Below are 24,825 nucleotides of genomic sequence, written 5' to 3' on the forward strand. Positions count from 1 at the left end.
TGTTTTGAGATAACTTGACACAGAGTCATTGTTGATTCTTCCAGTTTGTGTCGCTCCGTTCTACTCGACCATTGCTTTATAATCAGTGGTTGGTCGAAAACTTCTCGTCGAGGTCGAGGTCAAGAATTGACCTCAAGGTCAAATTTCTAAAATGCTCAATTTAATATGACTTGAAATTTGAACGGAATTTGCAGAATGGGTCACTAAATCAGTTCACCAACACCAAGAGCGATCAATTTAGCCATTTTGACATGTCACTGGTTTCCATGACACCAACTTCACCCCATTATAAATCAAATGGAAATTCTGATTTTATTATTGCCAAACCAGCCTGGTGTTGGCTTTGTGGTTAGGGTGGTGGCTTGGGATCCTTGGGTCCTGAGTTCAAGCCCCGTTGGGCGCTGAATTAAAGAAAAATACACCAGTAGGTTGACTCAGCCTGTCATCCTTTCGAGGTCAGCAAAATGAGCACCAGTGTACTGGTAAGGGGGACACTGCATCAGCAGCACAGCCGCGTCCCAACCAATGATGCAACCACAGGCTGCACTCAATAGAGAGATTGCCAAACCTCAATAATTTTTCAAGACATCAAATTGAAGCTCACACACATTATTTGTACGTGTGCGTAGTACAAGTGAGTAAAATTTGGTCAAAATTAGTCAAGGCCATCCGAAACATGTAGGACATCAAGTTAGCCGCAGTAAGAAAATGTATCAACCAAATTTGTTCTGTATAACAGTCCATCATGTAAAACACTTGACAGGTCGAATTTTCGAAATTACCAACCTGTTTCCTTCCATAGCAACTATTGTTTATTTGGATTTCACAAATATCGTGCTGTGCACGACATTTTTCTTTCTCATCTGTGTTTATCTGCACAATGTGCTCATGTCGGCCACAAACGCCACCTGGTGGGAGCCAGGATTACATTATCATTTTCAACAATGTACCTCGAGGGTATGTACAATCAGAATGTGACTACATCTATAAAGTACCTACTATGACATTGCTAGTGTGTCTATAAAGGATGTACTGTTAAAAAAATATGTCTACGTCACCAAAATACGTACGCATGTCAAAAACATACGATTGCAACGTAAATCGACACAATAAAACCAAAAAGGTCTGTTTATCGACTGTATGAACAAACCGACATCAATGCGTCGTCTACACACCACACAAACACACCAGCACACAAACCAAGTCCTGGCAAGGATCTGCAATCTCCAATTGCTCTCTTTAGTTTACCTATTTTATTCCTTGCACTCCATTATGAGTTATAAAATAGACAAAAAGCAAAGCCAAAATCGTCCACCATTTTGTGGGTGTAAAGAAAAAGAAAAAGACCACCTTTCATTTCCATCATGTGTACAAATGGCTACATAATCATGTACACCAATGGCAATAGAAGTGTGGACAGACCAGCAAGTGCAGGTCCTCAAAAGGGTCACAAACCTTAAAGTGGAACTGCGTCGTGGTGCAAATGAAGGATCAAAGAGAGGTAAAGCCAATGGCCTTCTAATCCGAAATGCTCCACTCTCGTGCTGGAAACGGCCAAAATAAAATGCTTCTTTTTAATTGCCCAGCATCTAATATGGTGACAGAACAAACTCAAAAGCAACAGTAATTAGACTCGGCAGCGTGTAAGAAATACCAGATGCAGATCCTCGTACAAAGATATATTACATCCTGACCTTTCACGCTGTGGAAACCAAGGCATTTCGGATCATTGGTATCTCCTGCGATGAGGCTGAGTCTTTGGGCCTCTCACTTTCTCACCGCAGGCAGGTCAGTGGTCTGTCTGTCTTCTACCGTCTCACCACCCCCACCCCGCCCTGTCTGCGATACGTCTTCCCCCCACCCCCCCATATTTCCGCAGGGCGCTCAAGGTCCGCCAGCAAGCCCCTTCTGGTAAAACAACCAAAATCACGAAGCACTGCTCACCTTCACCCTTTCATTCCTCTTTTTTCCCACCTTTGGAAAAAAACTCATTTTGTTCAATCCCATTCTTCCCTCCAGGCCTTCAAAACAGCTGTTCACCAGCACCCCTTATCTTCCCCCATTCAAAACCATGATCTTTTCTACCCGTCAATCCACCCCAAACCCACCTCCTTCAAATTCCCTGCTTTCCTTCCTGAAAGCCCCTGTAATGTCCATGTTGTGTTCCCTGCCCCATTCCTCTCCCTTCCACAGATCTCATAATGTCTCTGTTCCCCACCGTTTTTTCCTTCCCTCTCCCGCTCCTCTCGTCTCCTGCCCCCCTTACCTGTGCATTGTTTGTTAGCTCTTATACGAGCCTCGACAATGTATACAAAAAACCCCCTTGTACCAATGATATGCAACAACAACAACAACAACAAATAAAATGTTGCCCACATTACTTTTCAAAGTATTCTCCTGCTTTCAACACTTGTCTCATCAGTGTTGAATCTTTCACATGCCTTCAGTAAAACAACCATTTGGACATGTAGATAGCCAGTGCAGGACATCATTATTAAAGGCCTCCGTTCATCAATTTAAAAAAAAAATCTTGCCTGCATAGTGCTCTTTAATACCGATGTTCTTGACAGACAATCACTACCTTGCTGTGCAACCAGTCTATTATAACAGGCTTGACATTTTCCCTGACAGGCCTGTTCCACGGTCATCCCACTTTCCACCATCTTGATTTTCAGCAAATGCATTAAAATAGGAAATATACGATTATACTCTTCCTTATGCAGGTGTGGGAAGGTGAGGAGGAGGAGGAGGAAGAGAGGGGGTGGGTGGAAGTCTTCTTTATCAAAACAAAAGACCAGTTCAAATTTGAACCACACTCATGTAGACGTGTTCAGCCAGATGGATAATGAGGTTGATGATTTATGGAGACATAACACAGGCTCAGTAAGCCAACCTTTTGCACCGAAGTTTCTTTCTATCAACTGTCAAATTGCCGAAATCATCCCCACCACCAACAGCAAGGCCAAACAAACAAGCGACCTGAGTAATCAATTTTGCTCGATTTTCAGTCAGTGAAAGCACTCCCTGCCCCTAATTCTTCTTTCATTCCTTTTACAGCTCAACAGAAAAGCACAAAAGCAAATGCTCGACTCCGATGCGTGTTCGCCAACGATGGAAGTGATCTTGCAAATTTAACAAGAACAAACACTCGACATGCTGCGATCATGTCCAAGAGCACAAGCGGCGGGCAAAGCACCACGGTCTCTCACCTTGACGATCGAGCAACAGATTCACAACACAAAGAGCCATTGATGGACGCAGAAGCAAAAGCAGAATAAACTCCAGTTTCATGGAAATTACGCGATTTAGCAACCTTCGAACTTGCAACGCAGAGTGGAGGAAACAAATTAACCGACAGAGACAAAGAAGGCAGACGTACTTGCAATACAAATCTCTCGGATTTATAAATCGATACCAGTGTTCACATACTGTCCATAATCTTGGCACCAGTTGAACAGTATCAGTAACATACCAGTAGCACATTACCGTACAAAAGTGGACATGCACGTGTGTGGGGGAATGTTGTTTAAAAAAACAAACAAACAAACAACAAATAAATAATGCTCACAACAAATGCCTGATGCAATGATCATTGCAAGTGTAAGAAATGATCATTTACGGAATGAATGACGAGCCAAAGTCAGAAAGCCGTTTCGCTTTTCCATCTTGAAAGGTCATGTCTTCAAATGACCTTTCACAGCCTCTCGAGTGTTTGAAAGTTACCCCCGACACGTCTTGTTCACTAAAGAGTCACAGCCACTACTACAATGTGAGTTGGCCTTGTCCGATCATTTACTTCACTTTCAGCTTGAAGAGTCGGCCTCCTCCTGCCAGTGACACGTGTGCATTTAGGACTGCAAGAAGCACAAACACACAAAATGAGTGGACAGACTAAGTGAAAAGCTTTGCTCCACCACCCAATCCCTTGCCAAAAACCTCAGGTCCAACAGTTCTGAGCCCACATTAGAGTTGTATACATGTGCGAACTCGTCGAGAGGGTGCAGGTGAAGCATTGTAGAATTCACCACATTTTAAAGGGAGTCTTCCTTATGGATTTCCCAATGAGTAGTGCAAGATCTCTCCCTAATCTGCCACCGGCAAACCGTGCCCTCCCTCAAACCGTACCAAGAAACACACCTTCAATCAAACGCACACCAATTTGGGGTAGAAATAAAATTATATTATGAAAATCAGCACTAATCCCACTGTATATTTTATACATCATCTCCATATGCCTACTCAAAACAGCAACATTGAAACAGTAATCACAGAATGACTAAGGGCAACCTGCATTGACTCATGAATGTCACCATTTAAAATCATCCTGAACACTGGAGAGAGAATCCCAATTTCTCCCTCACTCGAGCGACCACCTGGACGACCTGAACCTCCCTCCCTTAAATCAGAGCACAACTTTATGTTTTTACATCCAGACCAGTCCTTCTCGCCATCCATTATCTTCTACTGGTTTATCGAGTATAATACACACGGTAATATACAGTTTTGGAACGCCACAGTGAGTAGGAGTTGTCGAACTTGAGCAGGTAGACACCCCTGCCTGGATATTGGTGACTGCCAGCATAAACTTCAACATGACAATCGCGCCGATACACCGGAACCACTTCTTGCACCAAAGCTTTCGCACTTTGTTCTCCACCACCACCACCACCACCACCAACAGCACCAGCACCACCATCCGTGGTGACATCTCCATTGCGTTCCACCTCATCAGGCGGCTCAGCTTCCACTACAGAATGAGGAGAAAGAAATGGGGGGGGGGGACATCAAAAACAATGAATGAACAGAAATTAAAGTTTTTAACACAACACTTCCCTCCGAGCTTTATTTCCTGAAGAATGATAATGAGATATTTCTAGAAGGATGTATCAAGGGGATCAACCCAACTGCCAAATGCAAGATAAAATCCCAAAACAAGTCGTTCTGATACTTTTACAGCTTGACCTTTTCAGTCTGGCAGAGAACTTCTGAATGTCTTTCTCAGGCTCAAGTTGAGGCTGACATAGGCCAAAAGCAACAGGAGAGCTGCAGCCAACTGCAACTTCATTTGCAGAGGAAATGTATTTTTGTTTTTATATCTATATATTAAAGTAGCTGGATTTCTCTGTCGGTTGGTCCATCTGTCTGTCACGCTCTCTACGCTGGGACATCATTAAAGCATTACGTCTGGTGCTAGGTTAGGCCTCTAGACGTGCACATCATCTAGACCAGTGTTCAGCACTCAACCCGCAACAATTACTTCGCTGAGGGCAGTTGAACAACATAACCCATTTATCTATCAGACATCCGTAGGTGATGGGCTGAATGCCAGATGTTTGGCATCGGGGTGGTGGATTTAGTATGACAGTGGTGTCGTAAGACGGCGTTATGTCTAGTGCGAGGCAAGGCCTTTATGGCGGTGTGCGATTCATTACTGTGAGAATTGCATTTTAAAACTTGGAAAAAAAACAAACAATAAAAAACAAACGACATAACATGTGATCCCTGAGAACACAGAACAAATTCACAATATTTTTTGGTGAATAAGTGTGCGTTACAAAAATGAAGACCAGGTTATTAGCAGTAAACAAAATGAAAATGTTTCTGGAATGAAAATTTTTTTGCAAATATTGACCATCAACAAACTGTATCAATGTAACATTTATACATACATACATACATACATACATACATACATACATACATACATACATACATACATACATACATACATACATACATACATACATACATAGTCATGCACCGGGCGTAGTGGCGTGCGCCTGTAATCTGGCTACTCGGAGGCTTGGGTTGGAGGATCGCTTGAAGACGGGAGCTGTGCACTGGGCCGCGCTATGAGAGGGTGTAGGGCAGCCCGGAATCATGGCGAAACCCAATCCTTATCCCTATGTCGTAAGAGGCGACCAGGGTTGCGTCAGGAAGGGCATCCGGCGTAAAACCTATGCCAAATCAGTATGCGGATCATAACGGATGATCCGCTGTGGCGACCCCTAACGGGAGCAGCCAAAAGACGAACAACATATATACAGTCATGCGCCACTTAACGACGGGGTTACGTTCTGAGAAACGCGTCGTTAAGTGACGTCGTCATTGTGCGAACATCATTTTTTTTTTCGTTTTTGTTTTCGAACATCGTACTTACACAAAACCACACACCTCGGCTATATGGTATAGCCTATTGCCCCTCGGATACATACCTGTACAGCATGTTACTGTACTGAATACTGTTGGCAATTGTAACACGCATCCAAGAGAGACTGAAGACACGTTAGTTTTACCTTTGTGCTGTTCATGACGGCCATCGGTGTGGTTAGCAGCAGCTTACAATCTCCTCTCGCATCGATTATAGAAAGGTGAATAATTAGCGTTTGGATTTTATAAATACGTAATCATTGCATCGATGTTATAATTTATAAATAAAGAAACGAGCTCCTGTCAATTGTGATATATATTTTCGGAACAGTGCGATTGTTTTAACAACATGAAAAGCTTCACCAAAAATAAATTTGTGTTTTAATTTCGACTAACAACAACGATTTATTCGCGGAATTATTACATTCAAAAGTAATTTACTTGCTAGAAAGTAAATGTGAAAACATTGGTTCAGTTTGAAAGCCGATTTCCTTGAATCCCGATTTAGCACAACCCTGCTTTTTTCGCAATGACATTTTATGGACCTCAACGATCGCATTATAACAGGGCCACACTGTCGTTTATTATCATTATGAAGTATTATGTACTGTACAGCATACATATTTATGTGCTATTTTTATACGACTGGCAGCACAACGTCGGCTACATCACTCGGCAATAGGAATTTTTCAGATACATTTTTTTTTTCATTTTTTTTTTTTTTCCAGAGCTGGCAGATCCGTCGTATATGCGATCCGTCGTTGCCCGGAACGTCGTTAAGCGGCACATGACTATATACATATATACAAGCTGGTAGGCAACGAGGGATTCGCGAGGATACGATACTTTTCATTCTGACTGATCCAGCGACGAAGATTCATTGCAAAGATGTATTGGTTCACATACAATTGTTCCTCTGCCTGGCAAGATTTTTCCTATTGCGTATTTTTCCAACTGGCACTCCTCATTAAAAATGACGGTAAATAGACACCCTATTTTTGAAGGACTAGCATTTGAAAAATAATCGGTTTGCTGGTTTGTGCTGTGGAGCCTCGCGTTGCACAGACACAAACACACACACACCCACACACACACACACACACACACACACACACACACACACACACACACACACACACACACACACACACACACACACACGGAAAACCCGATAAACTTCTCTCAATGCTCTTGTTTGACCACACCTCCTGAGCCACACAATATTTTTCATAAGCCACGCCCACTTTCCAACGCCACGCCCACTTTCCAATGCCACGCCCACTTTCCGATGCCACGCCCACTTTCCGACACCATGCCCACTTTCCGACACCACGCCCACTTTCCGACACCACGCCCACTTTCCCAAACCTCCGCCCACTTTCCTAAGCCCCTCATAAAAAATGACGGTGAATAGACACCAGATTTTTGAAGGACTACCATTTGAAAATAAATAATCAAAAATCGGCTCAAGTAAAATTTTCTAAATATCTCGAAGTGGTTAATTCCAAAGTCTCGATTTTCTACATTCAAAACTGAAGGACAAGTACTGCAAACACTGTACGCGGTTTTTTTTGCCGCTGCACAGCAACGGGTGGTTGCTTGGCAACGAAATTCAAACACGTCCACTCCCAACACATATTGCACAGGTTGGCAAGGTTTCCCTGAAATCGGTTCGCTGGTTTGTGCTGTGGAGCCTCGCGTTGCGCGCGCAATAATAATGCGCGAATCCAATAATTGGAGGTGGTGTGTGGGTCGTGGAATTGTTTTCGGTAAATAAATAAAGAATTGGAGGTGGTGTGTGGGTGGTGGAATCGTTTAGGGAAAATAAATAAATAAGTAAAGGTGGTGTGTGGATCGTGGAATCGTTTACGGTAAATAAATAATTAAAGGTGGTGTCGGGAGGAGAATCCGAAATGTTAAATAAATAAATAATTGGAGGTGGTGTGTGGGTGGGGAATCGTTTTCGGTAAATAAATGAATAATTAAAGGTGGTGTGTCAGGAGGAGAATCCGAAATGTTAAATAAATAAATAATTGGAGGTGGTGTGTGGATCGTGGAATTGTTTACGGTAAATAAATAAATAATTGGAGGTAGTGTGTGGGTCGTGGAATTGTTTTTGGTAAACAAATATTTGGAGGTGGTGTGTCAGGAGAATCTGAAATGTTAAATAAATAAATAATTGGAGGTGGTGTGTGGGTGGTGGAATAGTTTACGGAAAATAAATAAATAATTGGAGGTGGTGTGTGGGTCATGGAATTGTTTTCGGTAAATAAATAAATAATTGAAGGTAGTGTGTGGATCGTGGAATCGTTTACGGGAAATAAATAAATAATTGGAGGTGGTGTGTGGGTCGTGGAATTGTTTACGGTAAATAAATAAATAATTAAAGGTGGTGTGTGGAACGTGGAATCGTTTACGGTAAATAAATAAATAATTGGAGGTAGTGTGTGGGTCGTGGAATCATTTTCGGTAAATAAATAAATTATTAAAGGTGGTGTGTGGGTCGTGGAATCCTTTATGGTAAATAAATTAATAAGGTGGTGTGTGGGTCGTGGAATCGTTTTCGGTAAATAAATAATTGGAGGCGGTGTGTGGGTGGTGGAATCGTTTACGGTAAATAAATAAATAATTGGAGGTGCTGTGTCGGGAGGAGAATCCGAAATGGTAAATAAATAATTTGAGGTGGTGTGTGGGTGGTGGAAGTTTTCGGTAAATAAAGAAATAATTAAAGGTGGTGGGTGGATCGTGGAATTGGTTTTGGGAAATAAATAAATGATTGGAGGTGGTGTGTGGGTGGGAAATTGTTTTCGGTAAATAAATAAATAATTAAAGGTGGTGTGTGGGTCGTGGAATCGTTTTCGGTAAATAAATAAATAATTGGAGGTGGTGTGTGGATGGGGAATCGTTTTTGGTAAATAAATAAATTATCGGTTTGCTGGTTTGTGCTGTGGAGCCTCGCGTTGCAGACACACACACATACACACGGAAAACCTGATAAACTTCTCTCAACGCTCTTGTTTGACCACACCTCCTGAGCCACACAATATTTTTCATAAGCCACGCCCACTTTCCATAAGCCACGCCCACTTTTCATCAACCACGTCCACTTTCCCTAAACTCCGCCCACTTTCATAAGCCCCTCATAAAAAATGACGGTAAATCAACACCCGATTTTTGAAGGACTGCCATTTGAAAAATAAAATCTCAATCAAAAACCGGCTCGAGTAAAATTTTCTAAATATCTCGAAGTGTTTAATTCCGAAGTCTCGTTTCTCTACATTCAGTACTGAAGGACAAGTAATGAAAATACTGTACGTGGTTTTTCGTCCACTGCACAGCAACAGGTGGTTGCTAGGCAACGAAATTCAAACACGCACATTCCCAGTATATAATCCACATGTTGGCAAAGTTTCATCAAAATCGGTTTGCTGGTTCATGCTGTAGAGCCTCGCGTTGCAGACACGCACGCACGCACGCACGCACGCACGCGCGCGCACGCGCGCGCGCGCACGCGCGCACGCGCGCACGCGCGCACGCGCGCACGCGCGCACGCGCGCACGCGCACACGCGCACACGCGCGCACGCGCGCACGCGCACACGCGCACACGCGCACACGCGCACACGCGCACACGCGCACACGCGCACACGCGCACACGCACACACGCACACACGCACACACGCACACACGCACACACGCACACACGCACACACGCACACACGCACACACGCACACACACACACACACACACACACACACACACACACACACACACACACACACACACACACACACACACACACACACACACACACACACACACACACACACACACACACACACACACGGAAAACCCGACAATAAGGGATATCTAGCATTTCTAGCGAATCCAATATATATGTTACGTTGTTCAACAGCCGTCAGTGAAGCAACGCGTTCCATGCTCGTAGGAATTAAACATACCCATTAGAGCTGGGGAATCCCCCGCCATTGAAAAAGGTCATACATATTCCAGATAATGAGGGAGGTGAATTGGAAACAAGACACCATTTGGTCATCATGTCTTTCGAACTATACAACAAAAAGTTTAAGTAAAAATTTAGGGCCTATTTCGCGATAATGTCATTTTTCAAGATGACTGCCTGGCGGCCATATTTGATGTTCGACATGGCCGAAATTCAATAGCAACCTACTTCGTTCTGTTTCCTACATTTCCAGCAAGTTTCATCAGAAAAGAAAAAAAATTAGGGCCCATATCACGATAACGTCGTTTTTAGCAGCGTCTCGCGTAGCGAACGCTGCTCTAAGAAAGCTCGGCGTTGTTCTTCTTCTTCTTGTGAAGACAAAACCTTTTGGACTCGGCTTTTTATACAGGATCCGGATCTCCTTAAATACTAAACACTTATACACATCCTCACATTGACGGTGCCTTTTGAGAGCGTCTATCATAAACTTTTAAATATATTTGGACATTTGCTTTTAAGTTTCGAAAAGTTCACGTTACTATTTAAAGATTCTTCCATTTAATAAATTGTAATTTCGTAAATACACTATTTTCTCATCATGAACGAAGATCGTCCATGACGGACGTGACGTGACGGCACGTGACGAAATATCGGAAGTTGTTGTTGCTTTTTTTTTTTTTTTTAAATTCTTCCTCTTCTTGTTCTTCTGCTGGTGAAGACAAAACCTTTAGGACACGGCTCTTGGACACATTTGTCCTTGTTTTCAACATGGCTGCCTGGCGGCCATATTGTATGTCCGAGCGGGCCGAAACCATGTTGGAAAAAGTTCCCCAGGGGTGAGGAACGTAGTAACCAAAAGTAATTGAAATCAGATAAGCGGTTTTCCATTTATTACAAAAAACATTTTTTTCAAGATGGCCACCCCAGTCGGCCATCTTGGATCCGGCCACACCTAAAATCAATAGGGTTCTTCCTTTTCAGGTGGTACATGTGTGACTCAAATTTCAAATCGATATGGCGAACAGTTTATGAGTTATCGCACTCACAGCTATAAATGTTGACGCCCAGCCGGACAGACGACCCGGATGACAACAATATCCCCCTTCCGCCACGCGGTGGGGGATAAAAAGGAAAGGATGATTCACAACAGAGTAAGCTGGACATCAAGGCAAAACAAAAGACCAAGACAGGAAGGAGGACAAAAGGCATGAGAGCATCTCTATTTTCAGCAATGACATGAAGCAACACAAATTTGCCAAAGGGTTGCTTGCTTTGAATCCAATCAAAACGTTATCAATATAACTTGGTGAGTCAAGGGTGATGGGTCGTAACATGACATGACCTGCCGGGTTTGAGTTGTTTTATTTAGAGCATGATCAAAAGTGTTTCTGTATTTGAATCAATGAATGTGATTAATGGAGTGCACTGGTAACTTATGCTAAACCAATCTCACCCTCATCCTCCTCTTCCTCGCTGGATTCGCTCAGGTGAACATTGGGTGGACCCGCCTGTCCCTCACTCCATTCAAAGCACACACCGAAGCCCACGTCATAATGGTCAGTTGCAAATTCCCAGAAAAGGTAGGAGCCTTCATCATGCGTTGGTACTCGTACTGTCACCACTTCCCCGCGTCCAACTGTAATTACCGATTCGGCATCTTGCCTAACCTTTTCCTTGAAGTCCCTGATCTGTGGGCGAGTCCACATCGATGGAGCTGCCAGGCATGGTCGGCTCTCTAGAGAGATGAAAAAAAAAGGATGGAGACAAAAGCAAGAATGCTGGAAGGGGACAAAACACAGGCAGGATGAGCAGAACAACCTTCTCCAGCACTTCTTTAACTGTATAAAATTTGAAACGGAATCAGCCACGTCCATTTTTACACTCTATTTACTTTAGACAAGAAACCTCCAATAATGGCCGAGGAGATAACATGGGATCTTCAACATCGATGAACCAAATGCAGATGAGACAGCTGGCTTTACATTCCCATCCAAAGGATTAGCGCCAAGTCACAATCAGGCTTCCTGCTGTCACTGCATCAGAATAACACTCCGAGGTAAATATGAACCCGTCGGGCATCGAACCCGATGCCATCGATTGAGCTAGCCTGACAATCTCAAGATACGAGAGAACTTTTTGGATTTTGGTAACAGCCATGAAAATTGTGCTGATTTTTGTATTCAATAACAAAATTGTAAGAGCCCATTAGTTGTTCCACTCCAATTAAGGAATTAAGGGTGAGAGACATAATTGGGTCTTGATGAATTATATCAGTAAGAGGATGTGAAAAATATATATATATATATATATATATATATATATATATATATATATATATATATATATATATATATATATATATATATATATATATATATATATATATATATATATGATGGGCCGATTAGAAAATTTAATGATAACTGATTTCAAAAAAATAATAATAATAAAAAATACAAAAAAATATTTTAAAAAAATGAATATTAAATCAGCCAATACCGATTTGATGACACCCGATTTCTGAGCCGTTTCACGTATTAACATGTTTTCCAAATTACCGAGCCAAATGTTTTTGTACCAGTCACATGCAGGCCACAGCAACAGGAAGCTCGATTTGCATACACACGCCGTTTATTGTTCAAACCTTGTGCCATTCTCCAACGACACCACCTCAGACCTTCAGCGTACTCAAACCACAATGCTACAACATCTCCACAACCACCGCAACGGCTTCATAAAAATCCCCACGTCATCGGACCACAACCTAAGCTCGTCTACACTCACCATTGACGCCACAATCTCGACCAGAACAGCCTCCATCATGAACTTGCCACACTGCAACTGCTACGCCACACCACCACTGCCATTGCTTAACCACAATCATCATCAATGACCACCATCACCTTTTGGGGACAGCGGGGACGAGGAGGTGCGCTCATGGTCGAGGCGTGATCAAGTACCTCACCAGATGTTATTCGAGGAGCTCCATTGCGTGGAAAAGCATGGAGCAAATAAGCCATTTCCAATGTAAAATCCTCGCCAGGGCAGGGCCAACACGGTGGTTTAAGCCCATGTGCCAATGAGGGCACATGAAAACACCCATTGCTCTGTCTATTCCTCTCTCAAACACCACCCCCACTGGAGAAGTATAAAAGAGAGCTCTGATCTAGCCCACCCTCTCTCTTTGCTTTGCTCTCTCAGCTGGCCTGCCCCGCCCACTCTTCTCGTCATCTGGCCTGCCCTTTGTTCTTGGAGTCCAAAGAATGGAGCGCTGGACGAGCAAGGAAACCAGACACCAAACAAAGCGCCGCCTCATCCAATAAACATTTACACGTAAAGACCTCTTTACACTCACGTTAAGTCGATCTTCTCACATGTTCTTTGCGCTATTTCCAACCCCCAGACCTACATCTTTACACCTTCATCTCCACATCATCTGCCAATCACCACACACCTCATCACACCTCCAATCATGTACCATAGACAACTTCAGTTTTCTTCCCTCCTCCTCCCCAACCAAAGTGACTGGGAAGCATGGGCCTGTAGGCCGTGTCAGGTACAAAAACGTCGGAAACACCTCGTTCTTTTCTCATCTCTCTTGCTTTCTACTTTCCTTGGGGTATGTTTCTGATGGTACCTGTCTTGTATAGTGTTAAATTAAGATTGTAGAAGTTCTTTATAATCGGTATAATTCTGCCCTGTATTCTTTTGTAAATATTTGCATTTCACTTGTTATAAATCAATTGTTTGTGCTTCAAATGTACCCACCTAGCGTCTTTTCCCTATTGGTCCAGCAGAGTCTGCATATAGTTTAGCCGGGAAGTTCAGCCCCACCTGATTTTCTCTGATTAGCCGTTGCGTACCTACAGCTCTGCTCTGCTACACCTTATCTGGCAAGTTAACTGGAGTATGCATCGAGGGCACGAGACCCCCTCCCCCCCCAACTTGGTGCGGCCGTCCGCACGTAAGGTATCACGTGAAGTAATGCAACTGCTGGACTGGCAGTACCAATCGGCGTTCGTGATTGCTTAGCAACCCGTCGGCATGTTGAGTTATCTGTGCTCGGGAGGAACTCGAGCGCTTCCCCTCGTTGACGAAACTTGAACCCCAGATCGGTAACAATTCAAACAGTCCAGTCTTCGTGGGACTACACTGAATGCAATGAGTGGTCGCACAATCCTGTACTACCTGAAGTAAAGAAAGGACATTATTTTGAAGCCTAACCAACCAGTGTACATTTTGCTGACCCCATTTCTGCTTTGATATTGAGGAAAAGATGTGAAAGACTGACATAGCATTCATTTGTGGTATTTTTAACCATTGCTGTGCAAACAAGAACAGCCTATGGTACCCCCCCGCCTCCCATCCCCCTCTCCTTCCATGACTGCTCACTGTCTACCTTCATGTCCATTATCCAACACATCCTCTCCTGCAGAGACAGTTGACCGATCTGCACTTGTGTCGTCCTGTGTCTGCGCATCACTTCCAGGTTCTGTTGGTTCACCTTCCTGTTGTTTCAATGCAGCAGCCTGAAGAAAACGACAAAAGTCATCCTCAGATTGAAAAGTCAATCTCAAAATGTGTTGATTAGCAAAACAACATCCTGACTAACAAGGATAAGGCAAATATCATCTGGGGAGTGAAATGGAATTTATCATTTGGGCTGACTGTCCAATACATCTGAACAGCAAAAGGTATAAAAGGTATAGTGAGCAAGAAAATGAGGGAAAAGGTACAGGATATACAACTAAACTGTGCATATGGTCAACTTTAAGGTCTCGGCTTCTGCCAAGAAACATGAAATGCTCGCCAAGAAAGGCAGTAAAAGCACCAGATTACATTACAAAACAGTCAGTATTTCTACACCAGGCTCTGTAAATGGAATATTCATAAATATAAACAAAGTAAATGAGTACAGTAAAATCCTTAAATATCGTGAGTTTGAATATTCCTGGTTCAGTCGATCCACCTTCTGGTTGTTTCAATGAAACAGTTGTGAGCAACCTATTGTGTTACGATTTAGTTATCACAGGGCTTCATTTTTTGAGCTGAGAGGAGTCATCGTTTACAGCCGCGTGTTCGATTATCTTGCATTACGAGCCTTTTGTTGATGTTTTTGCACACCGATAATAAGGGCGCCCAAACGTAAAACGATATTTTATATATATATATATATATATATATATATATATATATATATATATATATATATATATATATATATATATATATATATATATATATATATATATATATATATATAGTTATGGTTTTGGAAATTCACAGATCACCATTCAGGTTCCCCAGAGGTCAGTTATTTCGGTAAGTGTGTGTTCCAGGTTAGATTTACCCACCAATGTATAATGGGAATTATTCGTGTTCTGGGCTGTGCATCTTCAGTTAGCCGATATTCTGTCTCTATCTTTATTTTAACAACAACAACAATGACAATAACAACAATGACAACATCTCCTCACCATCATCTCCACAACAAACAAACATCTCCTCACCATCTTCTCCACAACAAACAAACATCTCCTCACCATCTTCTCCACAACCGCCATCATCTCCTCACCACCTTCTCCACAACCGCTATCATCTCCTCACCATCCTCACCACAACCGCGTGAAGCCGGTGATTCCAAACACGTCCGCGTGGAGCCGGTGATTCCAAACACGTCCGCGTGAAGCCGGTGATTCCAAACACGGCCGCGTTTGACGGCAAGGTCGGATCAAAACGGCGAAAGGGGCAGAGCCAGCCGGGGGTGAAGGGTCGAAGGTAAAAGAGCAAGCACCCCCCCCGAACCCGATAAAAAGCCGTGCTGAAACGCCGAGAAGCCAGTTGAGTGTTGGAGTCCGGGTAGTTGAGTTTGGAGCCTGGGGTCCAGTTGAGCGGTTGAAGAGAAGCCGAGTCGTCGACAAAGAACGAACGAGTTGGAGAAGAGCATTGGGAGAGAGCGTTCAAGTTTGCGCTGCGCTGGTGAGGTGGAGTCTGGAAGAGAGCTTGGAGAAGAGCGCTGGGAGAGAGCATTCAAGTTCGCGGTGGTGGAGTCGGGAAGAGAGCTGGAGAGTTCAGAGGTTGGAGTGCGGGCAGAGACATCGAGGCTCGCCCAGTGAGTCACCAAGAGGGTGGCAGGTAGCCCGCTCGGTCTCTCGGAGCCCCTTCGTTCATCCGGCTCCGAGCAATTATAAAGGCTTACGAGCCCGGTTCTTCCTTTATTTCTTGGGGTTTGCATGAAAGTCTGTGGCGCCTTGTCCATAAGTAACAAACTGATTAAGTGCATGTACATAATAAATAGACATCGGCTGTAGGTTTTTGCTCGTGTCTTTTTCCCCATCCCCCCCCACCCTCCAATTCATTACATTGCTTGCATGCCTGTGTGGAAATAAATGTCCCCATTTTTGAATGTCACCTGCTCGTTGCAGAGAATGGATGAAATGAGGAAGGAAGAATGTGAAAGAGGTGTGGAGATGAGAAAGGAATTAGAAAAAAAGCTTCGGAGTTACGGAAACACCAAAACAAAGAGACGGGATTATAAAACGAGCTGAGGATGTTGAGAGAGGAAAGAAAGAGAACGGAGAATGAAATGTTAAGGAACCACACTGTGCAGATCGAACAGTTAGAAGCCAAGGCCAGATTAAAGAATGAGATGCAAGAAGAGTAATGAAGGAAACGACGAGATTGGAGAATGAGGAACAAGAGAGAGAGTGGGCTAAGAAACAAAAAGAACAAGGAATGAAGCAGGAAAGGGAGATCAACCAATTGAGGGAAACGATGGGATTGGAGAAGGAAGAACAAGAGAGACAGTGGGATAAGAAACAAAAAACAAGGAATGAAACAAAAAGGACAAGAACGACTAAATGAGAAAGCAAGGTTGAAGTACGCGGAGATCGTGAAATAACGACGAATGAAACGGGAAAAGGAGATCGGCCAATTGAAGGAAACTATGAGATTGGAGACTGAAGAGCATGAGAGACAGTGGAAGAGGAAACAAAAATAATGACAAGAACAACTACAAGAGAAAGCAAGGTTGAAGTATGCGGAGATAGTGAAAGAACGACGAATGAAACAGGAAAAGGAAATCAGCCAATTGAAAGAAACGATGAGATTGGAGAATGAAGAACATGAGAGACAGTGGGGTAGAAAACAAAAACAATACGAATTTGAAATTAACCAACTGAAGGAGAGAGCAATGTTGGAGTCCACGGAGATGGAAAAGCTTCGGAAAGATAACGAACAATTAAGGGGGCTCAGAGAGGAAGAACGACTCAAATGGGAAGGAAAATGGAACCAGGAAGTAGAACAGCACAATAATGTGGGATGTGTGATATCACCAAAGGGAGGAATGTTAGTGGTGCGGGGCTTTATTGACACCACTCGTCAGATGAAACAACAATTATGGCAAACCCTGATAAAGGAGACACAAATAAAAATGGAGACTGTGGAAATAATAATGGGAGCCCAGGAGTCTGAAACGTGAAGGGCGAGACACGAAGAGACAAAGGAAAGAACACCAGAGACGCAGGAGATAGAAAAGGTCGAGGAGGCACTACACGATACAAGGGAGCACACACAGGTAGAGATAGAGGAGGACAATGGGGGTGAGCTGGTGGAATGTGTTGTGACCCGGTGCAAGCAGCAGGATAGCCTCCTTCAGGAATGAGGGGAGGGAATATGCCCCCTTGAAGCGGATCGCGACCAGGTTGGTTCGGTCGCTCCGTGCGAATTGGGCGGGGGGGGTTAGTGATATGAACGGGTACACGCGGAGCTTGGGGGGTTGGGAGACCCCGGGAGCGCTTGTGGTGGCGCGAATCCCCGGCGCGATTGTCCCGGTGTGTGTGGTTAAAGGTGTGAGTGTGGCGAAATGCGTGTTGAAACGCGCATAGCGTGAGTGAAGCGCCGTTTGTGTGAGAGAAACCGCGTGTGTGAGAGGGCGGTATGAGAGGGAGATGGCGGTTGGTATGCAGGAAACCGCAACCACCTGTCCGGGTGTCATGGCGCGGTTTGTAAGCATCATGGCACATGGGAGTGCGGGTGTTGAATGGCGACGAAGACGGCGTCAGACAAGAGACAAGGGCCGTGTAGCGGCCGTAGCCGTTTCAATGACCGTGTCGGATTCGCACAGCAGCGCGCGCGAGGTCCGTGCTGTGCTTCGCATGAGGCCGCTACGGGCACGCCTGCGCGAGTGAAATCCGATCCGGAAACGCAGGCGCTGGATACAAGCCGATCCCGCGGACGGACAGAAGCTAGGCTGGGAATAGCGAATTTGGATCGGATGGGTTCTCCAGGTGAGCGTGTGAGTAAAGCTCCATGTGGCCTGCGCCGTGCGTTCTGTTCGCAGAGCGCGCGAAGCAGTTTCCCCGATGCGCTGCGCGTACCCCGGCTTGCGCGAGAAATCGCGCAGTTTCGGGGTGCGAGTGACGTCATCGGGGATTCCGCGGCGCGGGTTACGGACGAGCAGAGCGCATGTGCTCGCGTGGGGTACCCCTCGAAATGCGAGGCTTACTTGGAATGCGCAGTGACGCCGTGGCTGCACGCATGGTTGGAATCCGGTCAGGAGGGGAATCACTGCCAGATGTTACCGCCCGAGAAGGGACGAGAAGCGCGAGCAGCTGCCATGATGTCACGGGAGAGGAGCGCGGGTTTGTGAGTTGCCGCGCTGGTGCGCAAGAAAAAAAAAAAAAAATAAAAATAAAAAAAAGAGAAAAGCAAGCCTCGCCACTTCGGGTAAAGAGGATTCCCGGGAAGGGGTGGAAGACCCCCTTGCTCAGGGCACAGGAAGAACACTAGTTAGCGGAATGGGTTAGAGTTAGTTCGACCGGCTCCATGGGGACATAAGTTGTTCCACATGGAGCCCGTGGAATGGATTAGTTAGAGGGGATTTCAGTTTAGATTTAGGAAATGGGAACCATTGATTTTGGAAGACAAAGACAGACTTTGAATGTGTAGTGGGGACGTAGCTTAGCTACGTAGAGTAAATGGAACGTGCTATAGTTTAAGGGATGACGAGGGAGCACAAGTTAGTCAGGGGATTTAGTGAGAAGAATGGCAGTATTCAGTGATGTGAGCGATGAAATGGAAATTGTAAGGAAACATGTTGAGTGAGTGAGGGCCAGCGGGCCTGTGTGAATGGAGTGAATGTGGTATGCATGGTGCGATGAGTGATTGGGGGGAGGAGTGATTCCCACCCAAGGGACCCCGGGGTCAGAGTAATGGTAGTTAGTGGGTTCGCCAAATTGACAAAATAGAGGTCGTTTTGCTGTTGGTGCGAATGTAGGCTCGAAACCCGTTTGGAGGGGTGCAAGAGTCCTGTTGACGGCCTGGGAGCGTGGCTGCGAATGGTGAGTATCGTTTAGTGAGCACCCCGGGCACTGGACCAGTTGGCTGCGGTAGGCCAAGGGTCCAAGAGGGGCCGGGATAGCGTAGTGGGCATAGGTGGGCCTGCATGAAGCGGGGCCGTAGCGCCAATAGCCACGTGGGCAGTTTCGTGGGCCTGCATGAAGTGGGGCCGTAGCGCCAATAGCCACGTGGGCAGTTTCGTGGGCACGGGCACCCGGGAAAAGGGGCCCGTGGTGCCAGCCTGCCACGTGAGCCTCGAGGGGGAGTAGCCAAGGAGGGCACTCCCCAGATTTTAGGGAGCTGGTAGGCTCGGAGACAGTCTCAGGGCCCGGGGGTGCCATGGTTGGAGAATTGGCAGAGGGTAGTTCCTGCCAAGTGAGCCACACGGCCCAGCCATGCGACCGTGCAAGGGCACGAGTAAAAATTGGAGGGCAAGGCCCAAATTTGTGAGGACAGCAACACAAGCGACGGGAATCTTGGTTGGTAGAACCAATAGATTAAGTGAGAGGCGTTTGTTGAAAGCCCCGGGGTAGTTTTAGGCTATAAAATGTTAGGGTAGATCGGAAAGTGTACCCCTCCGCACCATCCATCCCTTCGCTCTCGGTAGGACGCTGGACCCACCTTGGGTAAAAAGATCAATTAAATCTGAGGAGGCCATTCTGAGGCTTAATTGGGCCTCAGGACAGGATGCAAGCTCTCCCTTATTCCCCTCCAGGAAGGGAACGTAGGGGTTGAGAGTAGGCTAGGTGATATGGTAGGTTAGCCGGACAGAGACAATAAAGGGGGTTGGGGAGACAAATTATAAAAGAAAAGATAATAAGAGTAAATAAATAAGATGGGGCTAAATTTGGATTTTGCTAACTAAGGGAGTGGGCATGGACAGAGACAGGCAAAGGTGATAGGTTGGGAGGGAGACAGTAGGGTAGGTCCGAGCCCGCCTTCGGACCGGCCAGCACCACTGCACTCCCTCCACAAACCTTCAGAACGAGACCAGAGGCCGGCCAGCTTCGTATGCCGGCCTGTTTGTGCTATGTTACAGCGGCCTGTTCCGGCCTTGCCATGCCTTGTCTGCCTGCCTCTGCCTTGACCCCATGCCTGCTAGCCCTTGTTTGCATTTGCCCCTGTGTCCATCCATCACCGTGTGCGCCAGGATCATCACGCAAGTTGCTGGGACTGTCTTGCAGGTAGCCCCGCCGACCATTGTGTTTGCTTGCATCAGTGCCCATCCAGTGTTCTGCAGGGACTACCCCGCAGGCAGCCGCACACGGGGACTGCATTGGTGCAGCCCGTGCACCATTTTGTGTTTGCTTGCGTCATCCAGTTCAATTCAGGGGGAAAGCCTGGGACTGCATTGGGCAGTCGGCTACCTTCTTGTGTTCAGTCCTGCATTTATTTCATGAGCCAGAGACTGCATTTGGGAAGCCTGGCTCCCTGCTTCAAGAATGGCCTGTGGGATGGCATATGGCATGCTGGGTTGGGGTGAGTTGCCTCCAGCAGCTGAAGACATGAAAAAGGTTCTGTGACAGACAACGGGGCCTTTTGAACAGGCCCTGAAGACATTCGACCTTCAGCTGCGGAGCGCTCACCCAAAAATACTGAATAACTTGGCCATGCCCTTTTCCCCCACAGAGTCCATCAGTCCTGGGCCATGGTTTAGTGCAAAATGTATAAGGTTAAGTTAAGGTAAAAATTGTAAATGAGTTTTGCTCCCCCTGCATGTTTGTCGTCGCGCCAGCAATTGTAGTTAAGTCGTCTGTACAAGTGAGTTGGTTTAGTTAGTTACACAGCCCATAGGTTATTTACTTTTGGGACACGGATACATCAAATGTCACACTCAGGGATCCGAAGATAAATCATACGAGGGGAGAACTTGCACATGAAGGCACACGAAAATTTGACGACTTGGGACGAGTCTGTAAAAACGGGAGGGGGTAGTGTTACGGTTGTGGAAATTCACAGATCACCATTCAGGTTCCCTGGCAGAGGTCAGTTATTTCGGTAAGCATGTGTTCCAGGTTAGATTTCCCCACCAATGTATAATGGGATTTATTCGTGTGCCAGACTGTGCATCTTCTGTTAGCCGTTATTCTGTCTCTATCTTTATTTTAACAACGACAATAACAACAACAACAACAACAACAACAACAACAACAACAACGACAACATCTCCTCACCATCTTCTCCACAAACAAATATCTCCTCACCATCTTCTCCACAACAAACAAACATCTCCTCACCATCTTCTCAACAACCACCATCATCTCCTCACCTTCTCCACAACCACCATCTCATCACCACCTCCACAACTGCCATCATCTCCTCACCATCTTCACCACAACCGCGTGAAGCCGGTGATTCGACACACATCCTCGTGAAGCCGGTGATTTCACACACAGCTGCGTTCTGACGGTTCTTTCCAAACACGGCCGTGTTCTGATGGCAAGGTCGGATCAAAACTGTGAAAGGGGCGGAGCCCGCCGCGGGTGAAGGGTCGAAGGTGAAAGAGCAAGCACCCCCCCCCCGAACCCGATAAAAAGCCATGCTGAAACGCCGAGAAGCCAGTTCAGTGTTGGAGTCCGGGTAGTTGAGTTTGGAGCCTGGAGTCCATTTGAGCGGTTGAAGAGACGCCGAGTCGTCGACAAAGAACGAACGAGTTGGAGAAGAGAGCTTGGAGAAGAGCGCTGGGAGAGAGCGTTCAGGTTCGCGCTGCCCTGGTGTGGTGGAGTCGGGAAGAGAGCTGGAGAGTTCGGAGGTTGGAGTGCGGGCAGAGACATCGAGGGTCGCCCAGCGAGTCACCAAGAGCGTGGCAGGTAGCCCGCTCGGTCTCTCGGAGCCCCTTCGGTCATCCCGGCTCCGAGCAATTATAAAGGCTTACGAGCCCAGTTCTTCCTTTCTTTCTTGGGGTTTGCATGAAAGTCTGTGGCGCCTTGTCCATAAGTAACAAACTCATCAAGTGCATGCACATAATAAATAGACATCGGCTGTAGGTTTTTGCTCGTGTCTTTTTCCCCATTCCCCCCCACCCCCCCTCGGATTCATTGCATTGCTTGCATGCCTGTGTGGAAATAAATGTCCCCATTTTTGAATATCACCTGCTCGTTGCGTCCCTTCCTCCACTGACTGCCATAATTGCGTTCGGAATAATTAGCTGGTGGATTATAAGCCGATAAAACGTACATCTGGTCCGACGGGGCTTGGCGATAAAAACCGCTCTGCCATCGCAAACGGAACGAGCTGCTGAAGCGGCTCGTTTTCGTGCAGGCTCCGTCGAGGTATAAACTCCCGGCATTTCTGTCTGCGCGAATAATTAGGTACATCGACAATTCGGCAATCGACCCTGTAGCGCGTGGACAGAAGAGTTGGCTGGTTTATGGTGTGGTTAAAACACCCATAGCTGGGTTTTGGCGTTTATCTGAAAGCTGCGACTCGATTGCTCGTTCGGTGGGCGCGCGCGGCCGCAATTGAGCTAAAGGCGGTCGCCCGCACGCCGGACGGGCGAAAATCAACAACAATATATACATATACGAGGTGTGTTCAAAAAGTATCCAACCTTAATTTTTCGTGAGTAAACAAATGAAGCTAGGGAGGCGTGGTTTGAAGCACGTATGTAAGCGATCCTAATTCGTATGCGTGAATATTTTCCCACCTGCAGAAGCTGTCAGTCGCCAAGAGACCGCCGATGAGTGAGGAAGTGTAAGTGAGCGCCGTCAGATTTTCGTTTTTGACAAAATGACGGAAAAACTTGAACAACGCCACTGCATCAAATTTTGTGTAAAGCTTGGCGATTCCCAAGTGGAAACGATCTGCAAGATTCAACAGGCCTTCGGGAATGAAGCAATGGGCACCACACAGATAAAAGAGTGGTACAACCACTTCAAGGATGGTTGCACATCAGTGGAAAGTGAAACACGTTCTGGTAGGCCCTCAACATCCCGAAATGAGATAGTCATTGACTAAGTGAGGACCCTGCTGATGCAGGATCGTCAAATCATGATCAGAGAACTTGCAGACGAGGCGGGCGTCAGCATTGGATCCGTTCATTCCATTGTGACTGAGGATTTGGGCTTCAGGAGAATCTCAGCGAAGTTCGTGCCAAAGCTGCTAACGATCGAGCAGAAGCAACTCCGTTTGGAGATCGCACAGGACATGCTGGAGACTGTGAACAGCGATCCCAACTTCTTCAACACAGTGATCACTGGCGATGAGACCACAGTGATCCGTCATTTTGTCAAAAACGAAAATCCGACGGCGCTCACTTACACTTAATCACTCATCGGCGGTCTGTCGGCGACTGACAGCTTCTGCAGGCGGGAAAATATTCACGCATACCAATTAGGATCGCCTACATACGTGCACCAAACCACGCCTCCCGAGCTTCATTTGTTTACGCACGAAAAATTAAGGTTGGATACTTTTTGAACACACCTCGTATATACATGTATATAAACATATATATCAACTTGTTCGATACAGAGCCTTCAGAAAGTGTTCACACCCCTCGACTTGTCACATTTTGTTGTGTTACAGCCTGAATTTATAATGGACTAGCTGAAGTAGCCGGTAATACCCAGGAAATTTGCCCTATTTTCCTCACGCTAGTTAGACTGAGGCATTAGTTGTATGGAGAAAATTAGGAAGGCTTCTTTTATTCCTCAGATTTATGGAAGGAAAGCTTTATGCTGCCGTAATCCTCAGAGAGGTCATAGTTGAAGGCGGCCTTGAGCCACTCAATGTTTCTAGCAGCAGTGGCAACTGTCCTTGATGTCCTGCCAAAACCCGGACCTAGAAAGCTGGAACGTGAGTTTTGTGCTTCTCTCGCCCGTCGGTGTGATGCTCTATTTGCAGTTAGGCGACTGTCTGTCTGTCTGTCTGTCTGTCTGTCTGTCTGTCTGTCTGTCTGTCTGTCTGTCTGTCTGTCTGTCTGTCTGTCTCTCTCTCTCTCTGTCTCTCTCTGTCTCTCTCTGTCTCTCTCTGTCTCTCTCTGTCTCTCTCTGTCTCTCTCTGTCTCTCTCTGTCTCTCTCTGTCTCTCTCTGTCTCTCTCTGTCTCTCTCTGTCTCTCTCTGTCTCTCTCTGTCTCTCTCTGTCTCTCTCTGTCTGTCTCTCTCTGTCTCTGTCTCTGTCTCTGTCTCCCCGCAGCTGACTCCGCTTGCCTGGTTCTTTCATGAGCAGATCTATCAGCAGTTAGCTGTTGCCGTGTGCGTGCAGGTCGAGAATTCAAATAACAGGAGGAGAATGTGGATGTTTAAAAAGTCAACCAATATGAACATTTTGTATTTCAAAATACCCTAGTGTTTTTAAACATGAAGCCTTTTGTTACGATTAATACGCCGGCGCACTATTCAAAATATTTTTTTTTTAATGGAAATTTTATT

General features: G+C 45.7%; 2 protein-coding genes across 2 annotated transcripts in view; one reads left to right on the forward strand and one right to left on the reverse strand.

Moving 5' to 3' along the window:
* Positions 1-3,278, forward strand: part of LOC147019729 (uncharacterized) — an 11,295-nt gene extending 8,017 nt beyond the window's left edge. Inside the window, exons 8-9 of the mRNA XM_085893763.1 lie at positions 2,724-2,733; positions 3,058-3,278. Coding sequence (XP_085749889.1) covers positions 2,724-2,733; positions 3,058-3,278 — 231 coding nt within the window. The remainder of the gene's footprint in view (positions 1-2,723; positions 2,734-3,057) is intronic.
* A 101-nt stretch (positions 3,279-3,379) lies between these two features.
* The window catches only part of ACBD3 (acyl-CoA binding domain containing 3), a 57,667-nt gene continuing 36,221 nt past the window's right edge, over positions 3,380-24,825 (reverse strand). The window contains exons 6-8 of the mRNA XM_085894388.1: positions 14,513-14,642; positions 11,567-11,848; positions 3,380-4,747 (exon numbers count right to left, since the gene is read on the reverse strand). Coding sequence (XP_085750514.1) covers positions 4,470-4,747; positions 11,567-11,848; positions 14,513-14,642 — 690 coding nt within the window. The 3' untranslated portion in view covers positions 3,380-4,469. The remainder of the gene's footprint in view (positions 4,748-11,566; positions 11,849-14,512; positions 14,643-24,825) is intronic.

The sequence above is a fragment of the Eptatretus burgeri genome, chromosome 9, assembly GCF_056783735.1.
Source record: "Eptatretus burgeri isolate ZD-2024b chromosome 9, Ebu_testis_v1, whole genome shotgun sequence".
NCBI lineage: Eukaryota > Metazoa > Chordata > Myxini > Myxiniformes > Myxinidae > Eptatretus > Eptatretus burgeri.